General features: G+C 41.8%; 1 protein-coding gene across 2 annotated transcripts in view; it reads right to left on the minus strand.

Moving 5' to 3' along the window:
• The window catches only part of MCC (mutated in colorectal cancers), a 495,753-nt gene that overhangs the window by 270,911 nt on the left and 205,805 nt on the right, over positions 1-19,037 (minus strand). The window contains exon 1 of one of the 2 annotated variants that reach the window (XM_011966090.1): positions 998-1,617. The exons of the other annotated variant lie outside the window; for it this stretch is intronic. Coding sequence (XP_011821480.1) covers positions 998-1,054 — 57 coding nt within the window. The 5' untranslated portion in view covers positions 1,055-1,617. Of the gene's footprint in view, positions 1-997; positions 1,618-19,037 lie in introns of those variants that run through there. 2 annotated transcript variants of the gene reach the window in all.

Consider the following 19,037-nt stretch of genomic DNA (forward strand, 5'->3'; position numbering starts at 1 on the left):
CTGTTTTCCTTTTCTTCCTCTTTCCTCTGTTCAGCCATACTCAAGAAACACGGACTACTTATGCTACTTTTGCCCCCATGAATGGCTCAGTGATGGTATCAAGAGGGAAACCCACAGACACCAAGCCTCTAGCTGTAGACACTGAGCACACAGACTTCCTCTTCTTTTGAGCACCCAGTTCTACCGGCTTCTCATCACCACTTTTCAGGTTTTCAAAGCTTTGGGGGATGTGCCCGAGGCATCCCTAAAGTCATGAAAAAAGATGGCTTTGGGCATCTTACCGCTCACATATTTGCATAGTGTTTGATGTGGCTTTAATTTCAAAGCTGGTCTCAAACACTCAAGTGGATAGGTTACAGTGGGAGCCCAGGAATTGTAAATGCGCTTGCCTCAAAGACTTAGGAGTCCAGACCCGGGCAGGAAATAAAGTTCTAAAGCGGCTTTGAAGTGCTCCTTCTCCAGACCCCTCCCCAGGGCCGGGTCATTCATCTCAGCCTAGGGAAGAGACCACCTTGCCTGAACTTAGCCAAACGCATCGCACGTGGAAGCCAAAGGGGAGATGAAATAACCCAATGCGTCCTCCTCAGTACCACCACCCCCACCAAATTAGTTACCGTCGGCTTAAACTCATCTGGAATGTCCGTGTATTTTACCGATCAGGGAAATAAAATGGTGTATATAAATTAGTGGAAGTGGGTGGGAAGGAACAGGGGATGCAGACTGTCGTGAGTAAAACGCCTCGCGGCTTGGTGAGAGGTTGTTTCTTTTTTAAGCCACTCATCTCAGACTGAAATATCAAGCCAGTTCAGGTCATTTCCTGAGTAGCACTACAAGTTAAAACAAGATCCAGAAAATCTATTAATTTTCAATTGCGCTGCCTCCAGACTGGGAGCACAGGGGGATAGGGTGTCGGGCTGTGGGGAGGTCGAGGGGAGAGGGATCTGTGGAAAAGCAAACGCCCGAGAAATCCTAGCTCCCGACCTCAGCTGTTTCTTACCTCACTCAGCTCGGCCGAGGAGTCGTTTCCATATTTCATGGCAACTCCAGAATTCATGATGCACTTTTTCAGAGCTGGGCTCTCGGTACCCCAGGTCTCGGAGCTTAAGAGTTGGACTTCACAGGTTCAATATCCACTGCTTGGTCCCTTCTGCCACATTTTACTCTAGACAGCCATTTTCACCCAGGACAGTTGCGAAGCGCAAACGAAGGATGCAGGCACTCTTAAAAGGAGCAGCCGTGGCTCGCGTTTCACGGACGAGCCATTGCTGCAGGAGGCTCGGTGGCGTGGCGCGCTAGCAGCTGCGGCAGCGGCGGAGCCCGCGCAGGGACCCGCCCGCTCGCGCGCACCCAGCGCCCCGTTCCGGGGCAGTGCCACCCTGGGCGCCGCCTCGCCACTCCTACGGTGCCTCGCCGTCCCCCATTACCAGGATTGAGGGCACCTCCCAGCACGAGCCGACACCCTAGAGGGCACCGGCGAGCTCCCGAAAAAACTAGGGCGGTGGGGCGAGGAAGATCCGCGCCTCGGATTCCAGAGAAGGAAAGAAAGCTGGAGGGAGCCGGAGCGGAGCTGCACTTCACGCTGAAGTTTCCCCTTTGAATCGACTGGAGTTGTAAGTGGTTTCTGATTGAACACAGCTGTCTAGCTGCTGGCCACGGGGTGCGCGGAGGAGGCGGGGCTAGAGGGAGAAAAGGGTGGGGGCGAGGAGCCTGGAGGCCGAGGAGAGGAGACCGTGCTGGGAGAGCAGGCATCCTTCCAGTTCTCTGCAATAGTAATTAAGGACCCGAGTCCAGGAGGGGGAGAAGAAACAGGAAAAGCCACCTGAATAATCGTGCAGGAAATTAAAAAAAAAAAAAACAAAAAAAAAACTTCCCTCATAGGAGCCGCTTTCCATGATTTAATAAGGTCAAGACAAACCTAAACACTGTACATCAGACAACGCAGTGCACTTCTCACGGAACATTAAGATTTTACAAGGGTGCAGGATAGTCATTTTCCCTGATCAGTCTAAAGTCAACATTACGGGTGTAAATTCACTGTCAAACTCCCTCTGTCTGTCACTGGGGCAGAGTACATTTCTCTGCATGTTCGTAATGAAGATAGAGGCCCCATCCCTTGAAAGATGTCAGATAGGCTCCCCAACCCCCAGACCTTCCTTAAAAATCTTCCTGCTCGTTTGAGCGCAGGTAGATTTGTATTTATGGAGTGTGAAGTATGATTCAGAAAAGATTCAAGGGGCTGTTACACCCAGTCAACCCCTGGGATCTGAGCTCCCCTTCAACTTTGAGTTCCAGAGGTAAAACATCCTGTGTCTATTGGGAGAGAGATGAGATGGGGGAAGAGGGGAACTAGGATTTTTCTCTCCACAAAGTTAAAGTTCCACTGAATTTGAGATGCACAGAAAAATGTTCTGATGCTTCAAAACAGTAGGTCTGCAAGATTGCTTAAGAAACCTCATCAGTCTCTTTCTACACAATGGGGACAAAATGTCTCCATCCCCAATAACAGAACTTGGCATTTCCTGAAGCTTTCTGTGAAAAAGCCATTGTATTGTTAAGGTCCATGGTCTTTTTTAAAACTCATGTTTATTTTGCTCTTTAAGAAGGGGCAGAGTGCAACTATTTGCATATAACGTTTTACCCATCCCCATTCTTGTTGAGTCCATTCATTGCCTGATGGAGGCGCTGCTGGGATTAGGAAGCGTTCGCTGCTCTTTCTAGAGCACTGGGTCCCAAGTTCTTGGGCACTGCCAAACTAGAGCACATTCTGCATGGGGGAGGAGATGGGAAGCTACATTATTTAATTTATCTTTTCATTGAAATCTGTTGAAAACTGCATGCTTGAAGCTGAAAATGGTGGTGTATACATAACTATGAAGAAGACTCAAGCAGTGCCCCTGCCCTGAAGGTGTTTATAGTCTTGTAAAACATGAGCAGAAATGACAGTTCTAGATAGAAAATGATACTTGCCATAAACACAGTACAAATGAGGAGTGACTGCAGTTCAGAGGAGGGAAACATGATTTTGTCTGGACAGGGTCTGGAGAGAAGACTCTGTGAAGGAATCTTACAAGAGGCAGCATGTGAGTTGACCTGTGAAGAATGGCTGAGCCCAGCATAGATGAGAAGTAAGGGGAAAGCATTCCAGGCCACTGTGAGAGAAAGTATGGATGGAGACTGGAATGTGCAGAGTGGGCATGGGGGATCACAGGCATTCCATTCTGGAGCATAAGCTGGGTGAGAAAGGGGGGCTGATGTCAGATAGTGAACAGTTTTAAGTGCCATGTTAAAGAAATGGGCCTTCTCAATAGGCAATGGAGAGCCACTAAAGGTTTTTTAGCACAGAAATAATGGAGATCAGAGCTGTGCTTTTAGATACTCCAGTAGATTTGAATCACACTCATGAGTAACTAATATGAACTCAGATAGGCTAGTGTTGAATGTGATTCTGGTGTTTAAAGATACATATTTTTCATACGACACCACCCCTAAAACCAAGCAGATGACTTCATCTGGTGTTCAACCAAAAGAAAAGTAATCTGTTCCAAAAGTGGAGGAAAAATTAGCAGTGTTGAACTTACTGAGAAGTAGTGTCTGTAGATTCTACTTTATAGACAATATAAGGCATTTTCAAGGGTAATGTTGATTGTATGAGATTTTCTTCATAAACAATGACTTGAATACTTCAATACTTCACATAAGATTCAACTCCACCACAATCTGGTAGCAGCAGATGTGGTAGGCTGAAAGTGGGAAATGAACATGCCAATTGTACTATCAAGGCAGTTCAGCAAGAGGTCGAAAGGGCCTGAATTAAGAAGGGACGGCCAGGCGTGGTGGCTCACACCTGTAATCCCAGCACTTTGGGAGGCTGAGGTGGGTGGAGGTCAGGAATTCAAGACCAGCCTGGCCAACATGGTGAAACCTTGTCTCTACCAGGATCATGAGGTCAAGAGTTTGAGACCAGGCTGGCCAACATGGTGACATCCCATCTCTACTAAAAATACAAAAAATTAGCTGGGTGTGGTAGCAAGTACCTGTAATCCCGGCTACTCAGGAGGCTGAGGAGGAGAATCGCTTGAACCTGGGAGGCAGATGTTACAGTGAGCCAAGACTGCACCACTGCACTCCAGCCTGGGCAACAGAGTGAGACACCATCTCAAAAAATAATAATAATAATAGTACTAAACTTAGCTGGGCATGGTGGTGCGCACCATGTAGTCCCAGCTACTCAGGAGGCTGAGGCACGAGAATCACTTGAATCGGGAGGCACAGGTTGCAGTGAGTCAAGATCGCACCACTGCACTCCAGCCTGGGTGACAGAGTGACTCCGTCTCAAAAAAAAAAAAAAAAAAAGAAGGGACAATGGAAATAGACAGGAGGGGGCAGATGTAAGAGACTCTGTGGAAAGAAAGTAGATGGAAATTATGGAGAAAAGAGGAGAACTTAAAAACGACTTACAGATCTAGAACTTGGCTGATTGGGGTTAAGGTAATGTCCTCAACAAAATGAAGAATTCCAGAGAATAAATAGCTTTGGGAGGAAATTAGGTTTGTGGTATCATGAGTTTGAAGTGGCATCTGGATATTCAAGTGGAGATGTTCAGCAGGAGCTTGAAATGGAACTATAGAGATAAGTCAGGGTTGCGCTGGAGATGGAGGTTCGAGGTTATCTCTGTTAGAATAATAAACAAAACCGTGAAATCAGGTAAATTTGCCTAGGAAGAGAGGGCAGTGAGAAGAAAAGTGGTCTAAGGATACTATCTTAAGGAAGGTTGTTTTGTTTTGTTTTTATGGAGGCCAAACAATAAAAGAGGAAATGATAGAGAAGGTCAGTTAGGGAAATGGGAAGATAACCAGGAGACCTCTGCATCTGGGAGTCTAAGGAAGATGTCAAGGAGGAGCAGCATCAATATTATATATTACAGAGGGTAGAGAAGCCTACTGACTGACAAGGTCATTTCAAAGACATTACTGTCCTTCAAAGATAGATTTCTATAAAGCTGAGGAGAAAGAAGGCAGATAAATTACCATAGGGAGTGAGGAGAAACTGGGGGTAGTGACCATGCATGATTCTTTCCATAAATCTGATGATGACAGGAAATTGGGAGATGAGACTATCTTTTGAAGTAGATAAGCAATGTTGAATAGAGAGTAGAATGGGTGTATTCGTAGGCTGGAGCTAAGGGAAACCAGGAGATGGAGCAAAGTTCCTAAAAAGGGAGAAAAGCCTGGGGGGTGGTGTGGGGAAGGACAAAAACTATGAGATTAGCTTTGGAGTAGGCTTGGAGAGGAGGGGATGCTGATACTTCTTCCTAGGAGAACAGAAACGTTTGGGAGAACTGGAGAATGTATACAGTAGGGAAGACAAGAATTCAGAGATATAATAACTGATAACACTTATTTGACAAGTAAACTAACTTCCTCTTTGCAGTTGTGAAGGGGAAACGAAGACTAATGATAATTTGTAATCAGATTCTGACTCAAGGAAAGTAAGACAGAGAAATGTCTGTCAATGATGCAAGGGAATAAGTAGTTGTGATCTCCACTCCTGAAATTGTTCGAGTATATGTGGGACATGCTGAACCCCATTGCATGTAAAGAGTAGGGCTTCCAGGCCAGGTACAGTGGCTCATGCCTGTAATCCCAGCACTTTGGGAGGCCGAGGCAGGTGGATCACGAGGTCAGGAGTTCGAGACCAGCCTGACCAACATGGTGAAACCCCGTCTCTACTAAAAATACAAAAATTAGCAGGGTGTGGTGGCAGATGCCTGGCTTGTGCCTGTAGTCCCAGCTACTCAGGAGGCTGAGGCAGGAGAATCGCTTGAACCCAAGAGGCAGAGGTTGCAGTGAGCCGAGATTGCACCACTGCACTCCAGTCTGGGTGACAGAATGAGACTCCATCTTAAAAAAAAAAAAGAGTAGGGCTTCTTGCATTGAGGGGGAGTCTAGATTGGTTTTCTTATAATCTAAAATTACATGAAATGATTTTTTTGGTGGTAATTTAAATGTCTTACTTTTTTTTTTTTTTTTTTAACCTCATTGTCTTGGATCTCTGCTATCAAGAAAGCTAAGATATTACTTTGAACAAGAATGCAACTGGGTCAATATTATAAGAATGTTAGAAACGTAAGGACCAACTCATTGTGTCATCTCAACACACCAAAGAATAAAGCCCCGAGTAGGTTTCAGGCTATAAGAAAAAGGTTTCACAATTAGAGCTTGCCAGGGTTTACCAAGTATATAAATCTACATGCCTACAAATCCTGTTATACTGTGGCTGCCTTAAGATGAATGCTCCAAGAAAGCTTCTCCAAGTCCTCCTGCTTCAGCAGGGATTAAGCTCCTATGGAGAGGTGTGGGCAGGAGGTGGCAGGGGAATTTATCAGGATGAGGGAGAAGGTCTGGGAGAAGAAGGAAAACCTGCTTTGCAATCAGGCAATAGCCTGGTGCTTGGGTTCCTCTCCTTCCTGAGGCCTTGTCTTCTCTAAAGCCCAGTCTCTTCTCATCTGGTCCCTGGGATGAGAAGAGGCAGCAGTAGTCCTGGGAACATTTTTGGGTAAGTGGAAGCTGCCCTGGGCATGACTGGATGAGGCTGTGCACCAATACCATGCTGTGGGCATATTGGCATCACCTTTCTGCTGTTAGGGCAGTCTGGCCTCTCTGTGTATGGCTGCTGACTTCAGTGAATCTCTACATGGCAGAAAGAATAGATTCTGGGTCTGGTCTGTACCCTCTACTGGTGATAAACATCAGGTTAATTGAAGCAATCCTGATTAAAAATCCTGAACCTCTAGCACTAGGGAAACTGAAAACCTTGGGACTAGTTGACCTGGTCCACTGTCTCTACCCATGGAGTGCCCCAGCCATCCTTGCCTACCCCAGCAGTCCACTGTGCTGAGGAAGCCTGTCCTCCAGCTCACAAGAGTACCCAAACTCTAAAATTGTCCCCTTCTCCATTGACTCTCTCAAGCTAAACAAAATGCTGATACCTCAGATTTTAGGTTGAAAGCAGTCTGGTTAAACTAATTCACACACACATGAATAATCTTCTCAACCATGCCCAAAGTGTTTACATTGTAACTTTGAAATGTACAAAGTTTTTGAAATGTACAAAAGGAGAATGCTTTGAAATAATTCTTAAATTGGTGGGACTTCCTGAAGAAAGTGAATTTTGAGAGCATAGGGGGATTTCAGAACCCTATGAAGATTCAGGAAGTCCCAGTCTTTTGAGTCCTCGAGGATCATAAAAATTAGGGAGCCTTCAAAGTATATACTCCAAGAATTTCCTGCCCTAAATCTATAAGCTCACCCCACTCTCCCACCCCTGTGACTCCAGAAATGCTCTCCCTTTCCAAACTCCTGTGGCCTTCTGATCAATTACCAGACCAGCTCCTCTCTTAGGTCCTGGGTTGGGAGCCTCTCACCAGCCTCAATGGCCTGCCCCGCAACAGACATCATTTGCTCAAGGAACTACAACATGAAGAACTCAGGAAGCATTGCCATGGATGATCCGTATCCTCATCTCTATGTCCTCAGAGAAAAACATGGACATCCTGCAAGGAATTCTGTTGTTACCTAGCTCATCCCTGCATCCCATTCATATGGATGAGGATATGTAGGTTCACCAAGTTTGTGGTGTTCATTCAGAAAAAGTAAAGCACCCACTGTGTGTTAGATATTGTCCTGCATGTGCCCTGGGATTCAGTGGTGTATGGGATGGAAAAGATCCCTGCTTTCACAGAGCTAGCACTCTTGATGGGAAATGATTAATAAATACATTTTAAAAGATAGTTACAGGCCGGGCACGGTGGCTCATGCCTGTAATCCCAGTACTTTGGGAGGCCACAGCGGGTGGATCACCTGAGGTCAGGAGTTCAAGACCAGCCTGACCAACATGGAGAAACCCCATCTCTACTAAAAGTACAAAATTAACCAGGTGTGGTGGCACATGCCCGTAATCCCAGCTACTTGGGAGGCTGAGGCAGGAGAATCACTTAAACATGGGAGGCAGAGGTTGTGGCGAGCTGAGATCACGCCATTGCACCCCAGCCTGGGCAACAAGAGCAAAACACCATCTCAAAGAAAAGAAAAGAAAAAAAGATAGTTATAGGACAACAGGAGCGAAACTCCATCTCAAAGAAAAGAAAAGAAAAAAAGATAGTTATAGTTTGTGTTGGATGCTACAAAGGAATTAAACAGGAGCTATGATAGGGGAGAGCAGGCCCCTTAAGTGAAAAGGTCAGAGAAGGCCTCTGCAGAGAAGACATTTCAGTATGTAGGTAAAGAAGGAGCCAACTAGGCAAAAAGTGAGGGAAGGGTGGACAGGCAGAGGGAACAGTAAGGGCAAAAAGCCTAGGGGAGCAAAGGGCTTGACCTTTTCAATACATTTGAATAAACCTCAAGTTTTTATTTAATTGAAATTTAAGCTCATTCTAATAGTTTACTAGTAGTGATGGAACATGATGAAAAAGATCATGTCAGAGCCAAATTATGCAGGATATGTACAGACTACACATTTCACTGTGTGCATGAAGATGCCACAGGAAGACTTTCTACAGGGCAAAGACATGATCCAGTTTACATTTTTAAAAGGTAAATCTATGTCTTCACAAGCTTTACCACTAGGTAACCTAAAAAGTAAAAACCAAGGACAGTTCCTCCCTCATACAAGTATCGCTGCTAAGAAATTAAGAATTGAGAGAATATCCCTATTTTGCAATCCTTAATGAATTAATAGATTTAAGTATTTAGCATAATGGCTACTAACATTACAAAAGGACATACAACCAGACACATGATTTCTGATGTAAGAAAACATTATCACCTACAGAGCCACCTTAGCAGTTTTTACACAAAGAAATGTTACATTAACCACAAAAAAACCCCTATATAACTCTACTAGACAAAACAATGTGGTTTCTTCATCAAATAAAATGCAAAGGGAAAAAGGCAAATGAGCAAGTGAGAAATCACCAAAAGAAAAACTCTGCATATTGAAAGAGACTCAAAGACATATTGACCAATGGCAATATGTGGACTTTATTGAGATCTTGATTCAAACAAAGTCACTATAAAAATTATGAATTGTGAAAATTACATATTTATACAGTATTCAGAAATATACTTTTTGGATATTTCATAATGTTAAGAAATTATTACTTTTTTAGATGTGTTAATGGTCTTGTGGTTACATTTAAAGAAAAAGAATCCCTGTATTTTAGATATATATTAAAATATTTAGGGGTAAAATGACATGATGTCTGGGATTCATGTCAAAGTACTGGAGGAGGCGGGAAGATAGATGGGGTTATTGATGAAACAAACTGTAATGATGAATTGATAACTGTTATAGCTCAGTGATAGGTATGTGGGAATTCGTGCTACTCTTTGTCCAATTGTATGTGTACAAATCTTCAAAATCAACAAGTTAAAGCAAGACAATTATTCCTTCTGTGTAAAAACTGGGTTGAAGTACCACAAAAGTAAGGCAAGGAAACCTGTTAAAGGCTATTGCAGTGGTCCAGGTAAGAGGATGTTTGTGGCTTAGAACTCGGTGAAATCAACAGAGATGGTAAGAAATGGACTTGAGATGTATTTTTTAGGTAAAATGGACCAGGATTCAGTGAATGATTGGATACAGGTAATGAGAGAAAGATAGGAATCAAGGATGACTACCAGTTTTTGGCTTGATGTGAGGAAGGACCAGGTTTGGCAGAGGAAATCAAGTGTTCCATGTTGGATGTGTTAAATCTGAGATTCCTATTTGACATCTAGGGGGATATCAATAGCAGTTGCATATATGCATCTTAGATTCATGAGAGACTCCAGCATACGATGATGATTTGGAACTTATTGGCATATAGATTATAGTTGATGTTGAAAGTCATGAGAACATATGAGGTCACCAAGGGAGACAGTGAGTAAAACATAATGCAGTCCCAGGACTTATCCTTGAAATCCTTAATACTTTCAGGTTGGATAGGAATTACCTTACACCAAAACCAACTTTAATTGCAGCTTACAAATTTCTGCGAATAGAATCATAAGAAAGATAAGAAAGAACATCCAGAGAAGAACAGAAAAACTGAAAACTGTGTCATGTTTTAAGAAGGACAGTTGTTGGCTGGGTGCAGTGGCTCATGCCTGTAACCCCAGCACTTTGGGAGGCCGAGGCAGGCGGATCATGAGGTCAGGAGATCGAGACCATCCTGGCTAACATGATGAAACCCCGTCTCTACTAAAAAATACAAAAAATTAGCCAGGTGTGGTGGCGGGCACCTGTAGTCCCAGCTATTCGGGAGGCTGAGGCAGGAGAATGGCATAAACCCGGGAGGCAGAGCTTGCAGTGAGCCGAGGTGGTGCCACTGCACTCCAGCCTGGGTGACAGAGTGAGACTCCATCTCAAAAACAAAAACAAAAACAAAAACAAAAAAAAAAGAAGGACAGTGGTAACCTGTGTGGGATGCTGCTGAGAGTTTAAGAAAACTGACAATGAAGAAGTGTCATCTCGCTTTGGAGATTACTAGGGACCTTGGGAGAATCAATGTCATTAAAAGGTGGTGATAGAAAATAGATGCGTGTGGATTGAATGGTGTGTAGGAAATGAAAACATTGAGAGAGCATATGGAGATAACTTTTTGTTTTTTTGAGACAGAGTCTCACTCTGTCGCCTAGGCAATGGTGTGATCTCGGCTCACTGCAACCTCTGCCTCCCAGGTTCAAGTGATTCCCCTGCCTCAGCCTCCCAAGAAGCTGGGATTATAGGTGCCAGCCACCATGCCCAGCTAATTTATTTGTATTTTTAGTAGAGACGGGGTTTCACCATGTTGGCCAGGCTGGTCTCAAACTCCTGACCTCAGGTGATCCACCCGCCTCAGCCTCCCAAAGTGCTAGGTTTACAGGCTCAAGCCACCACGCCGGCCTGGAGGTAACTTTTGGGAAGTATGTTGCCCAAAGCCTCACTATTAGTAAACTATGAGAATGAGATCTTGAACCAAAGTCTCTGCTTCTACTTCTAAGCTTTTCTTCCTCTATTATATCCCTTCAGTCAAGTTAGCAGAAGCACCTCTGCAAGGATTAGAGAATCTGGGCTGTTAGCATGGTTGACCCCTGCTGAAACTGCTCACTGAAGTCAGTCTCATCATGGCCAGGTCTTCACCTTATTGTTCATGAAGTCAGCTACACTGCTTTAGACCCAGTGACTTACTGCTAAAAAATAGTTGGGATGCAGTAGATAATTTGGTTAGTCTATGTTTAAAACTGGCTAAGAAAAGAAGTACTTGAAGACTATTTCCAGATTACATCTCACATACAGAAAAACAAACAAAAACCCAACCTTCTCCAACTGCAAATATAACTCAAGTGAAGAAAGCACCCCTGTGGTGTTTGTCTGTCTCATTAGTTACATTTACAGACTGCTTCACACCCAGCCTAGGCATCCTAATAACCCACAATCATTTGGTATCAACATCTATGACATTGTCAGTGGGGATTTGATAATGATTTGAGATTTACTACTTTATGCAAGCATCATGTGATGCATCAAAACCCCCTGCACTGTCTGATTAGATATTTTCGAGCCTAAAACTTAGTGTCTGTGTCATTGTCAATATTCAGAGTATCTTTCAGAAATTTTTACTCATTTGTTCTCCAAATTTCTTTAAACTATATCACATTTTCTATGGAAAAGAAAATTAATTAGCGGAGGTTAGAGATTTGGAAATCCAAGTTTAAAAAAAAAAGTTTTAAGTCCTCCCAAGAGTACCTGCATATGGTCAATTTCCTGGAGAGGAAAACAAAAAAAAGTATTTTAAATAGATGCATAAAAATATATCTAGTAAAATTTGGTGAACATGCTTAAATTAAATGAATTCCAAATGCCTGCCATTGTTATTTCTGGAGCCGTTTGGGCTAAAACAGCATCATTCCATTACTATCTCTTAGCTAGAATGTTACAGCACCTACCCAAAAGGGGCAAAAAAAAAAAAAAAAAAAAAAAAATCAGTATAATATGATGCCTCATATACTTAATAATAAAGGAGTCAGTTAACCTGGTATTGTATCAAGCTGGGGGTGAAGGAAGGTCTGAGGCACAGGCTGGGAAAGCCACCTTCCTAGCCTTTGAGTTCATGAAGTGCCCATGGATGGACTGCTGTGGTTGGGATTTCCTATAGGGACACGCTGAGGCATGAAGAATGGGCTCCTGCCTACCTTGGTAAGTCAGCTTCCCTCTCCCAGCCATCCTCAGTTGTTTTGCATGATTATCCCATGAGCTCAAACTTCCCATTCTAAGCAAATCCTCTTAAATTGGCATCTCCAGCCACTCTTACCTGTGTTCCAGTTAATATTCTTTATGTGACTACCAGACACTCTTGCTAAGTCCTGTCATCACTATAAAACTGTTTAAAACGGAATTTGTCACCTTCCACCAAAAACTAACTTTAATTGCAGCTTACAAATTCGTGTAAATGGAATCATAGTTTCCAGTCTAATAAGTTTGGAGTCATTTTCAGTTCCCCTCCTTCATCTTCTCTTCCAGTCATTTAGCCCTTTCGTCCCCACTTGCCCTCCACTTTTACCGCTTAGCAGCACCTTTCCCAGGCCTTGTCACCTTTAATTTCGGTCCCTATAACTTAATGATATGACTCCAAAGCATTCCACATACTCCAGCCCAGCGATTTTTCTCCAAAGTACAGTTTTCCATAATGTCGTTCTACAAGTTATAGTTTATGTTTTATTAATGGATAATTCACATATCATAAAATTTACCTTTGAACATAATTTAGTGGTTCACAGAGTTGTGCAGCCATCACCACTATCTTATTTAGAACATTTTCATCACCCCCAAATGAAACTCATACTCATTAGCAGTCACTCTGTATGCATCCCTCCTCCAGCCCTGGCAAACACAAGTCTACTTCGTGTCTCTGGATTTACCTATTCTGGACAGTCCATATAAATAGAGTAAGATAATATGCGGCTCTTTGTATATGGCTTCTTTCACTTAGCCTGTCTTCAAGTTTTATCCATGTTGTGTATGTATTAATGGTTCATTCCTTTTTATTGCCAAATAATATTCCATTGTATGGGTTTACCATATTTTGTTTATCCATTCATCAATTGATAGGTATTTTTGTTGTTTCCATTTTTTAACTATTATGAATAATGTTGCTATGAACATTTGTGAGCAAGTTTTTAATATGGACGTATGTTTTCAATTCTCTCGGGTATATACCTAAGGAATGGAATTGCTTGGTAATAGGGCAATTTTATCTTTAAGATTTTAAGGAACTACCAAATTACTATATTTTCCAAGATGGTAACACCATTTCACATTCCCACCAGCCATGCATGAGGGTTTCAATTTCTCTACGTCTTTGCCAACACTTACTGTCTTTATTCTTGCTATGTGGTTTTGATTTGCATTATCCTAAAGACTGATAATGTTGAACATCTTTTCATGTGTTTGTAGACCATTTGTGTATCTTCTCTGGAGAAATGTTTATTCAAATCCTTTGCCCATTTTTAAATTGGGTTGCCTTTTCATTGTTTAATTTTAAGAGTTCTTTATATATTCTGTAGATTAGACCTTTAACAGATATAAATTTGCAAATATTCTCTCCCATTTTGTGAGCTGTCTTTTCCCTTTCTTGGTAGAGTACTTTGAAACATCAAAATTTTAATTTACTGAAGTCCAATTTATCTATTTTTTCCTTTATTGCTTATGCTTTTGGTGCCACATTTAATAAATGACTGCCTAATGCAAGGTCACAAAGATTTACTCCTATTGTTTTCATCTAATAATTTTTTTAGTTTTAGTCCTTATGTTGAAGTCAATGATCCATTTTTTGTTAATTTTTTTTATCATGTGATATACAGGTCCAACTGTGTTCTTCTCATTGTTATCCAGTTGTCTCAACACTTTTTATTGAAATAAAAAGTATTCTTTTCTCCCATTGAATAACTTTTGTACCCTTGTCAAAAACCAATTAGCCATAAACATAAAGATTTATTTCTGGACTCTCAATTCTATTCCATTTATTTGTATGTCCATCCTTGTGCTAATACGACACATCTTGGTTATTGGAGTTTCATACAAAGTTTTAAAATCATAACATGTGTTGAGTCCTCCTACTTTGTTCTTCAGGGTTGCTTGGGCTCTTCTGAGTCCCTTGCATTTCAAAGAATTTTAGGATCAGCTTGTTATTGTGCAAAGTAGCCAGATAAAATTTTGATAGGCATGCACTGAGTCTGTATATCAGTTTGGGAATATTAACATTTTAATAATATTAGGTCTTCCAATCCATGAACATAGGTGTCTTTTCATTTACTTAGGTTTGCTTTGATTCTTTTCAAAGGCATTTTGTAGTTTTCCATGTATAAATCTTGTACTTCTCTTGTTAAATTTATTCCTAAGTATTTTATTCTTTTTTAATCTATTGTAAATGAAATGTTTTTCTTAATAACATTTTTAGATTGTTTATGAATGTACAGAATTGCAATTGATTTTTGTATATTGATCTTATATCTTGCAATCTTGCTGAACTCATTTATTAGTTCTAATCTTTTGGTGTTTTCTTGGAATTTTCTATATATGAGATAATGTCATCTGCAAATAGAGATATTTTTTACTTCTTCGTTTACAATCTGGATGACTTTTATTTCTTTTTCTTACTTAGCTGTCCTAGCTAGCATCTCTAGTATAATGTTGAATAGAAATGGAAAGAGCAGACATCTTTGTCTTTTGCTGCTCTTGGCAGGGTGGTGGGGAGGCATTCAGTCTTTTACCATTAAAAATTATGTTATCTTTAGGTTTTTTTGTAGATTCCCTTTTTTCTTCAATACATTTTTATCCCTCACTACTTGAATGGAAAACATTTCTTCCATTTAAATGCAAGTCAAGGTGTCTTCTTACTCTCTTTCCCAAGCTCATTCCCACATTAATGTATTTTCCTGTTGCTCTTTCTCCTGCATGGAGTGTTAGCTCCATTTGCCTATCTAAATCTTTTTATTTATTTATTTATTTATTTTTTTTTTTATTTTTTTTTTTTTGAGACGGAGTCTCACTCTGTCGCCCAGGCTAGAGTCTTGCTCTGTCACCTAGGCTGGAGTGCAGTGACACAATTATGGCTCACTGCAGCCTCAACTTCTCATGATCAAGCAATCCTCCCACCTGAGCCTCCCCAGTAGCTGAGACTACAGATGTGCACCACCATGCCTAGCTAATTTTTTATATATATTGTAGAGACAAGGTCTTGCAATGTTGCCCAGGGTGGTACCTGTCTAAATCTTAACAACTCTTTGGTGCCTGTCTAAATCTTAACAACTTTTTAACTCTTGTCCTGACATTAACCTTTCTGTTCTCTGAAGTCCTTCAGCACTCTTGCCTTGATAGCTCCATTAAAAGGTGAGCTGTACGATGCTCAGTTCAATTAATTAAAGAGAAAAACAGGTATGACTGTATCAGTATTAGAAAATATTACGAAACAGTTCTTATCCAGTTGATACATGACTACTGCCCCAAACCAGAGAGTGCCCACTCCCTCCTCAGGTTGCCCCATCCCCATCTCTAAAAACCTCCAGACCTTTCCACAGTTTAGCAGCCATAAGACTAACACTTTGGGCTAGGCACAGTGGCTCATGCCTATAATCCCACCACTTTGGGAGGCTAAGGCAGGATGATTGCTTGAGCCCAGGAGTTCCAGACCAGTCTGGGCAACATAGGGAGACCTTGGTCTCTACAGAAAATTTAACAAAAATTACCCAGGCATGGTCATGCATGCCCGTAGTCCCAGTTACTCACGAGGCTGAGGTGGGAGGATTGCCTGAGTCCACGGCTGCCGGGAGCCATGATTTTTCCAGTGTACTCCAGCCTGCAAGACCCTAAGACTCTGCAAAGAAAGGAAGAAAGAGAGAGAGAGAGAGAGAGAGGAAGAGGAAGAGGAAGAAGAAGAGGAAGAAGAAGAAGAAGAGGAGGAAGGAAGGAAAGGGAAGGGAGGGAGGAAGGGAGGGAGGGAGGAAGGAAGGAAGGAAGGAAGGAAGGAAGGAAGGAAGGAAGGAAGAAAGAAAGAAAGGGAGGAGGGAGGAAGGGAAAGAAGAAAGGAAGGGAGGGAGTAACATTTTTATTTTGCACAACCAAGGTTTCTAAAATCTTCATCCATTGCTAGGGCTAGCCCCCATTGACAAGTATTTTGAATATTATTCCTGGAGAAAAGAGGCCATATTTTTTAAATGAAGCCAGAGTCAAATAATAAATTTCTTTATCAAAGATACTCAATTACATTGTCCAATTAAACTATCATCATGCTCTTATAGAATTTCCTAACAGAATTTGAATCAACATCCCCCAGCTCCTTTACCACTCTCTGAACATGAAACCCATTTACTGTTATACATTCTTTTTTCACTTCAGTAGCTTTAGAGGTACAAGTGGTTTTTGGTTACATGGATAAACTGTATAATGTGGAGTCTGGGCTTTTAGTGTAGCCATCACCCAAATAGTGTACACTGTAGCCAAAAGGTAATTTTTTATCCCATGTTCCTCTCCCAGCCTCCCCCACTGAGTCTCCCATGTCCACTCTGCATGCCTCTGCATACTTGTGCATGCAGCACTTTGCTTGCATCCCCACAGCTTAGCTCCCATTTATAAGTCAAAAACATGTGGTATTTGGTTTTCTATTCCCAAGTTACTTCCCTTAGGATAATAGCCTCCAGTTCCATCCAAGTTGCTGCAAAGACAGTATTTCGTTGTTTTTTTCCAATGGCTCAGTAGTATTCCATTACATCTACCCATATATACATACACACCATGTTTTCTTTATCCACTCATCTGTTGATGAGCACTTGGGTTTATTCTATATCTTCATAGTTATGAATTGTGCTGTGACAAACATATGAATGCAGGTGTCTTATTTATATAATTACTTCTTTTTTCTTTGAGTAGATACCCAGTATCTGGGTATTGCTGTATCAGATGGTCTGTTACACATTCTTAACAATACATTTCATTTCTTTCCTTTCTTTCTTTCCTTCCTTCCTTCCTTCTTTCCTTCCTTCTTCCTCCCTCCCTCTTACCCTTCCTTCCTTCATTTCTTCCTTCCTTCCTTCCTTCCTTCCTTCCTTCCTTCCTTCCTTCCTCCCTCCCTCCCTCTCTCCTTCCCTCTCTTCCTCTCTCTCTCTCTTCTGTGTTTCATACCATTATCAATATTTTAGAATTTCATATTCTAGAACTAACCAGGCTCTGAAATACTTGGCTTATTTTCCCAGTTATAAGGAATACACTATTTGAAGGCACCAGCAGCCTACTCTTGACCCTTCAGAGCCTGTTATGTGGAAGCCTGCTATGTTTTGAATGAGGGTGTCCCCTTCACAATTCATATTGAAACTTAATCCCCAGTGGAACAGCATTAAGAAGTGTGGCCTCTGGGAAGGTTTCACTCTCATAAATGAGATTAATACCCTTACAAAAGGGCTTGAGGTTGAATGGAGTGCTCTCTTGTTCTTCTGCGTTTTCCACCATGTGAGGATACAGTGTTCCCCCCCTCCAGAGGAGACAGCAACACGGGTGCCGACTTGGAAGCAGAGAGCAGCCCTTACCAGTTACCAATCCTTCTAGTGCCTTGCTTTTTTACTTCCCAGCCTCCAGAACGGTGAGAAATAAAGTTCTGTTCTTTATAAATCACCCAGTCTGTGGTATTCTGTTATAGCAGCACAAATGAATGAAGATAAAGCCTATGGTATATGAGAAAGCTTGCCCAAAACTTTGTCCGAACTAATGAAAACTACTTATTTTTTCTTCATATCCAAAATATTAAGTTTTTGTTCTGTTTCTTCACACAGTTCATGACTCACCCTTTTCATTTGAAATTAGTTTTCAAACACCTTCCACTACTGTCACTAGTGATAGAGAGGGAAATGCATCACATGGGAAATAAAAGCTAACCCTGAAGTGCAAACAGCTACTATTTGGAAGAATTTGGGAATTTGAAAAAACACAAAATGGATAACAATATTGGACTAATTTATTTTATCTTTCTTAAGGTGGGAACCTCCTTCAAAAGTGAACATTTCTCTGAATTCTTCAGACAACTGCATTAAATTAATACCTTTTCATATTTCATCCTTCCTTCATTAAAAAATATTTATCACCCACTATGTGCCAAGTATTTTGTTTGGTACTAGAGATGTAATAGCAATTAAAAAGAAGTCCACCAGCTGGGCACAGTGGCGCATGCCTGTAAATCTCAGTACTTTGAGAGGCCAAGAAGTGAGGATCACTTGGATGCAGGAGTTCATGGTTACAGTGAGCTGTGATCAAACCACTGCACTTCAGTCTGGGTGACAGAGCAAGACCTGTCTCTGAAAAATTAAAGAGGTACACCATCATTGCCTTCAGTTGAACTTAGAGTCAGTTTGTGGTAGAATGCAAAGAGGGCCCTATACTTTACCTATCCCTGTAAACATGTCCTTTGCCTGTAACTTTGTAGTGCCCTCCCACTCTGACTCTGGTCTTGTCCGTGTGACTAACTTTGGCCAACAGAATAAGATGGAATTAATGGTATGCTTGTGTCTCCTTCAGGAGTCTGTCATGTTTCCTCTTACACATCTGCCGCTAACATAACATGAGTGCATGTCTGGGCCAGACTTCTGGAAGATGAGAGACATGTACAGCAGTTGCTCCAGTCACCCAAACCAAGGTCTGGCCAGATCACCCATCAAGCCAGCTTATCCTCAGATATGTGAGTAAGTCCAGGCTTTACAGTGAAGAACACAGTTGCCCTGCCGACCTGCAACTGACCCCAAATACGTGAGCAATAAATACTTACTGGTGAATGTCACTGATATTTTGTAGTCTTTTAAAATTACACATTATTGTGGCAACAGATAACTGACACATTGCTTAATCATTAAAAAAATAATAAAAACTGGCCGAGCACAGTGGCTCACACCTGTTATCCCAGCATTTTGGGAGGCTGAGGCAGGTGGATCACCTGAGGTCAGGAGTTCAAGACCAGCCTGGGCAACATGGTGAAACCCCGT

The sequence above is a fragment of the Mandrillus leucophaeus genome, unplaced genomic scaffold (genome assembly GCF_000951045.1).
Source record: "Mandrillus leucophaeus isolate KB7577 unplaced genomic scaffold, Mleu.le_1.0 Scaffold740, whole genome shotgun sequence".
NCBI classification, from domain to species: Eukaryota; Metazoa; Chordata; class Mammalia; order Primates; family Cercopithecidae; genus Mandrillus; species Mandrillus leucophaeus.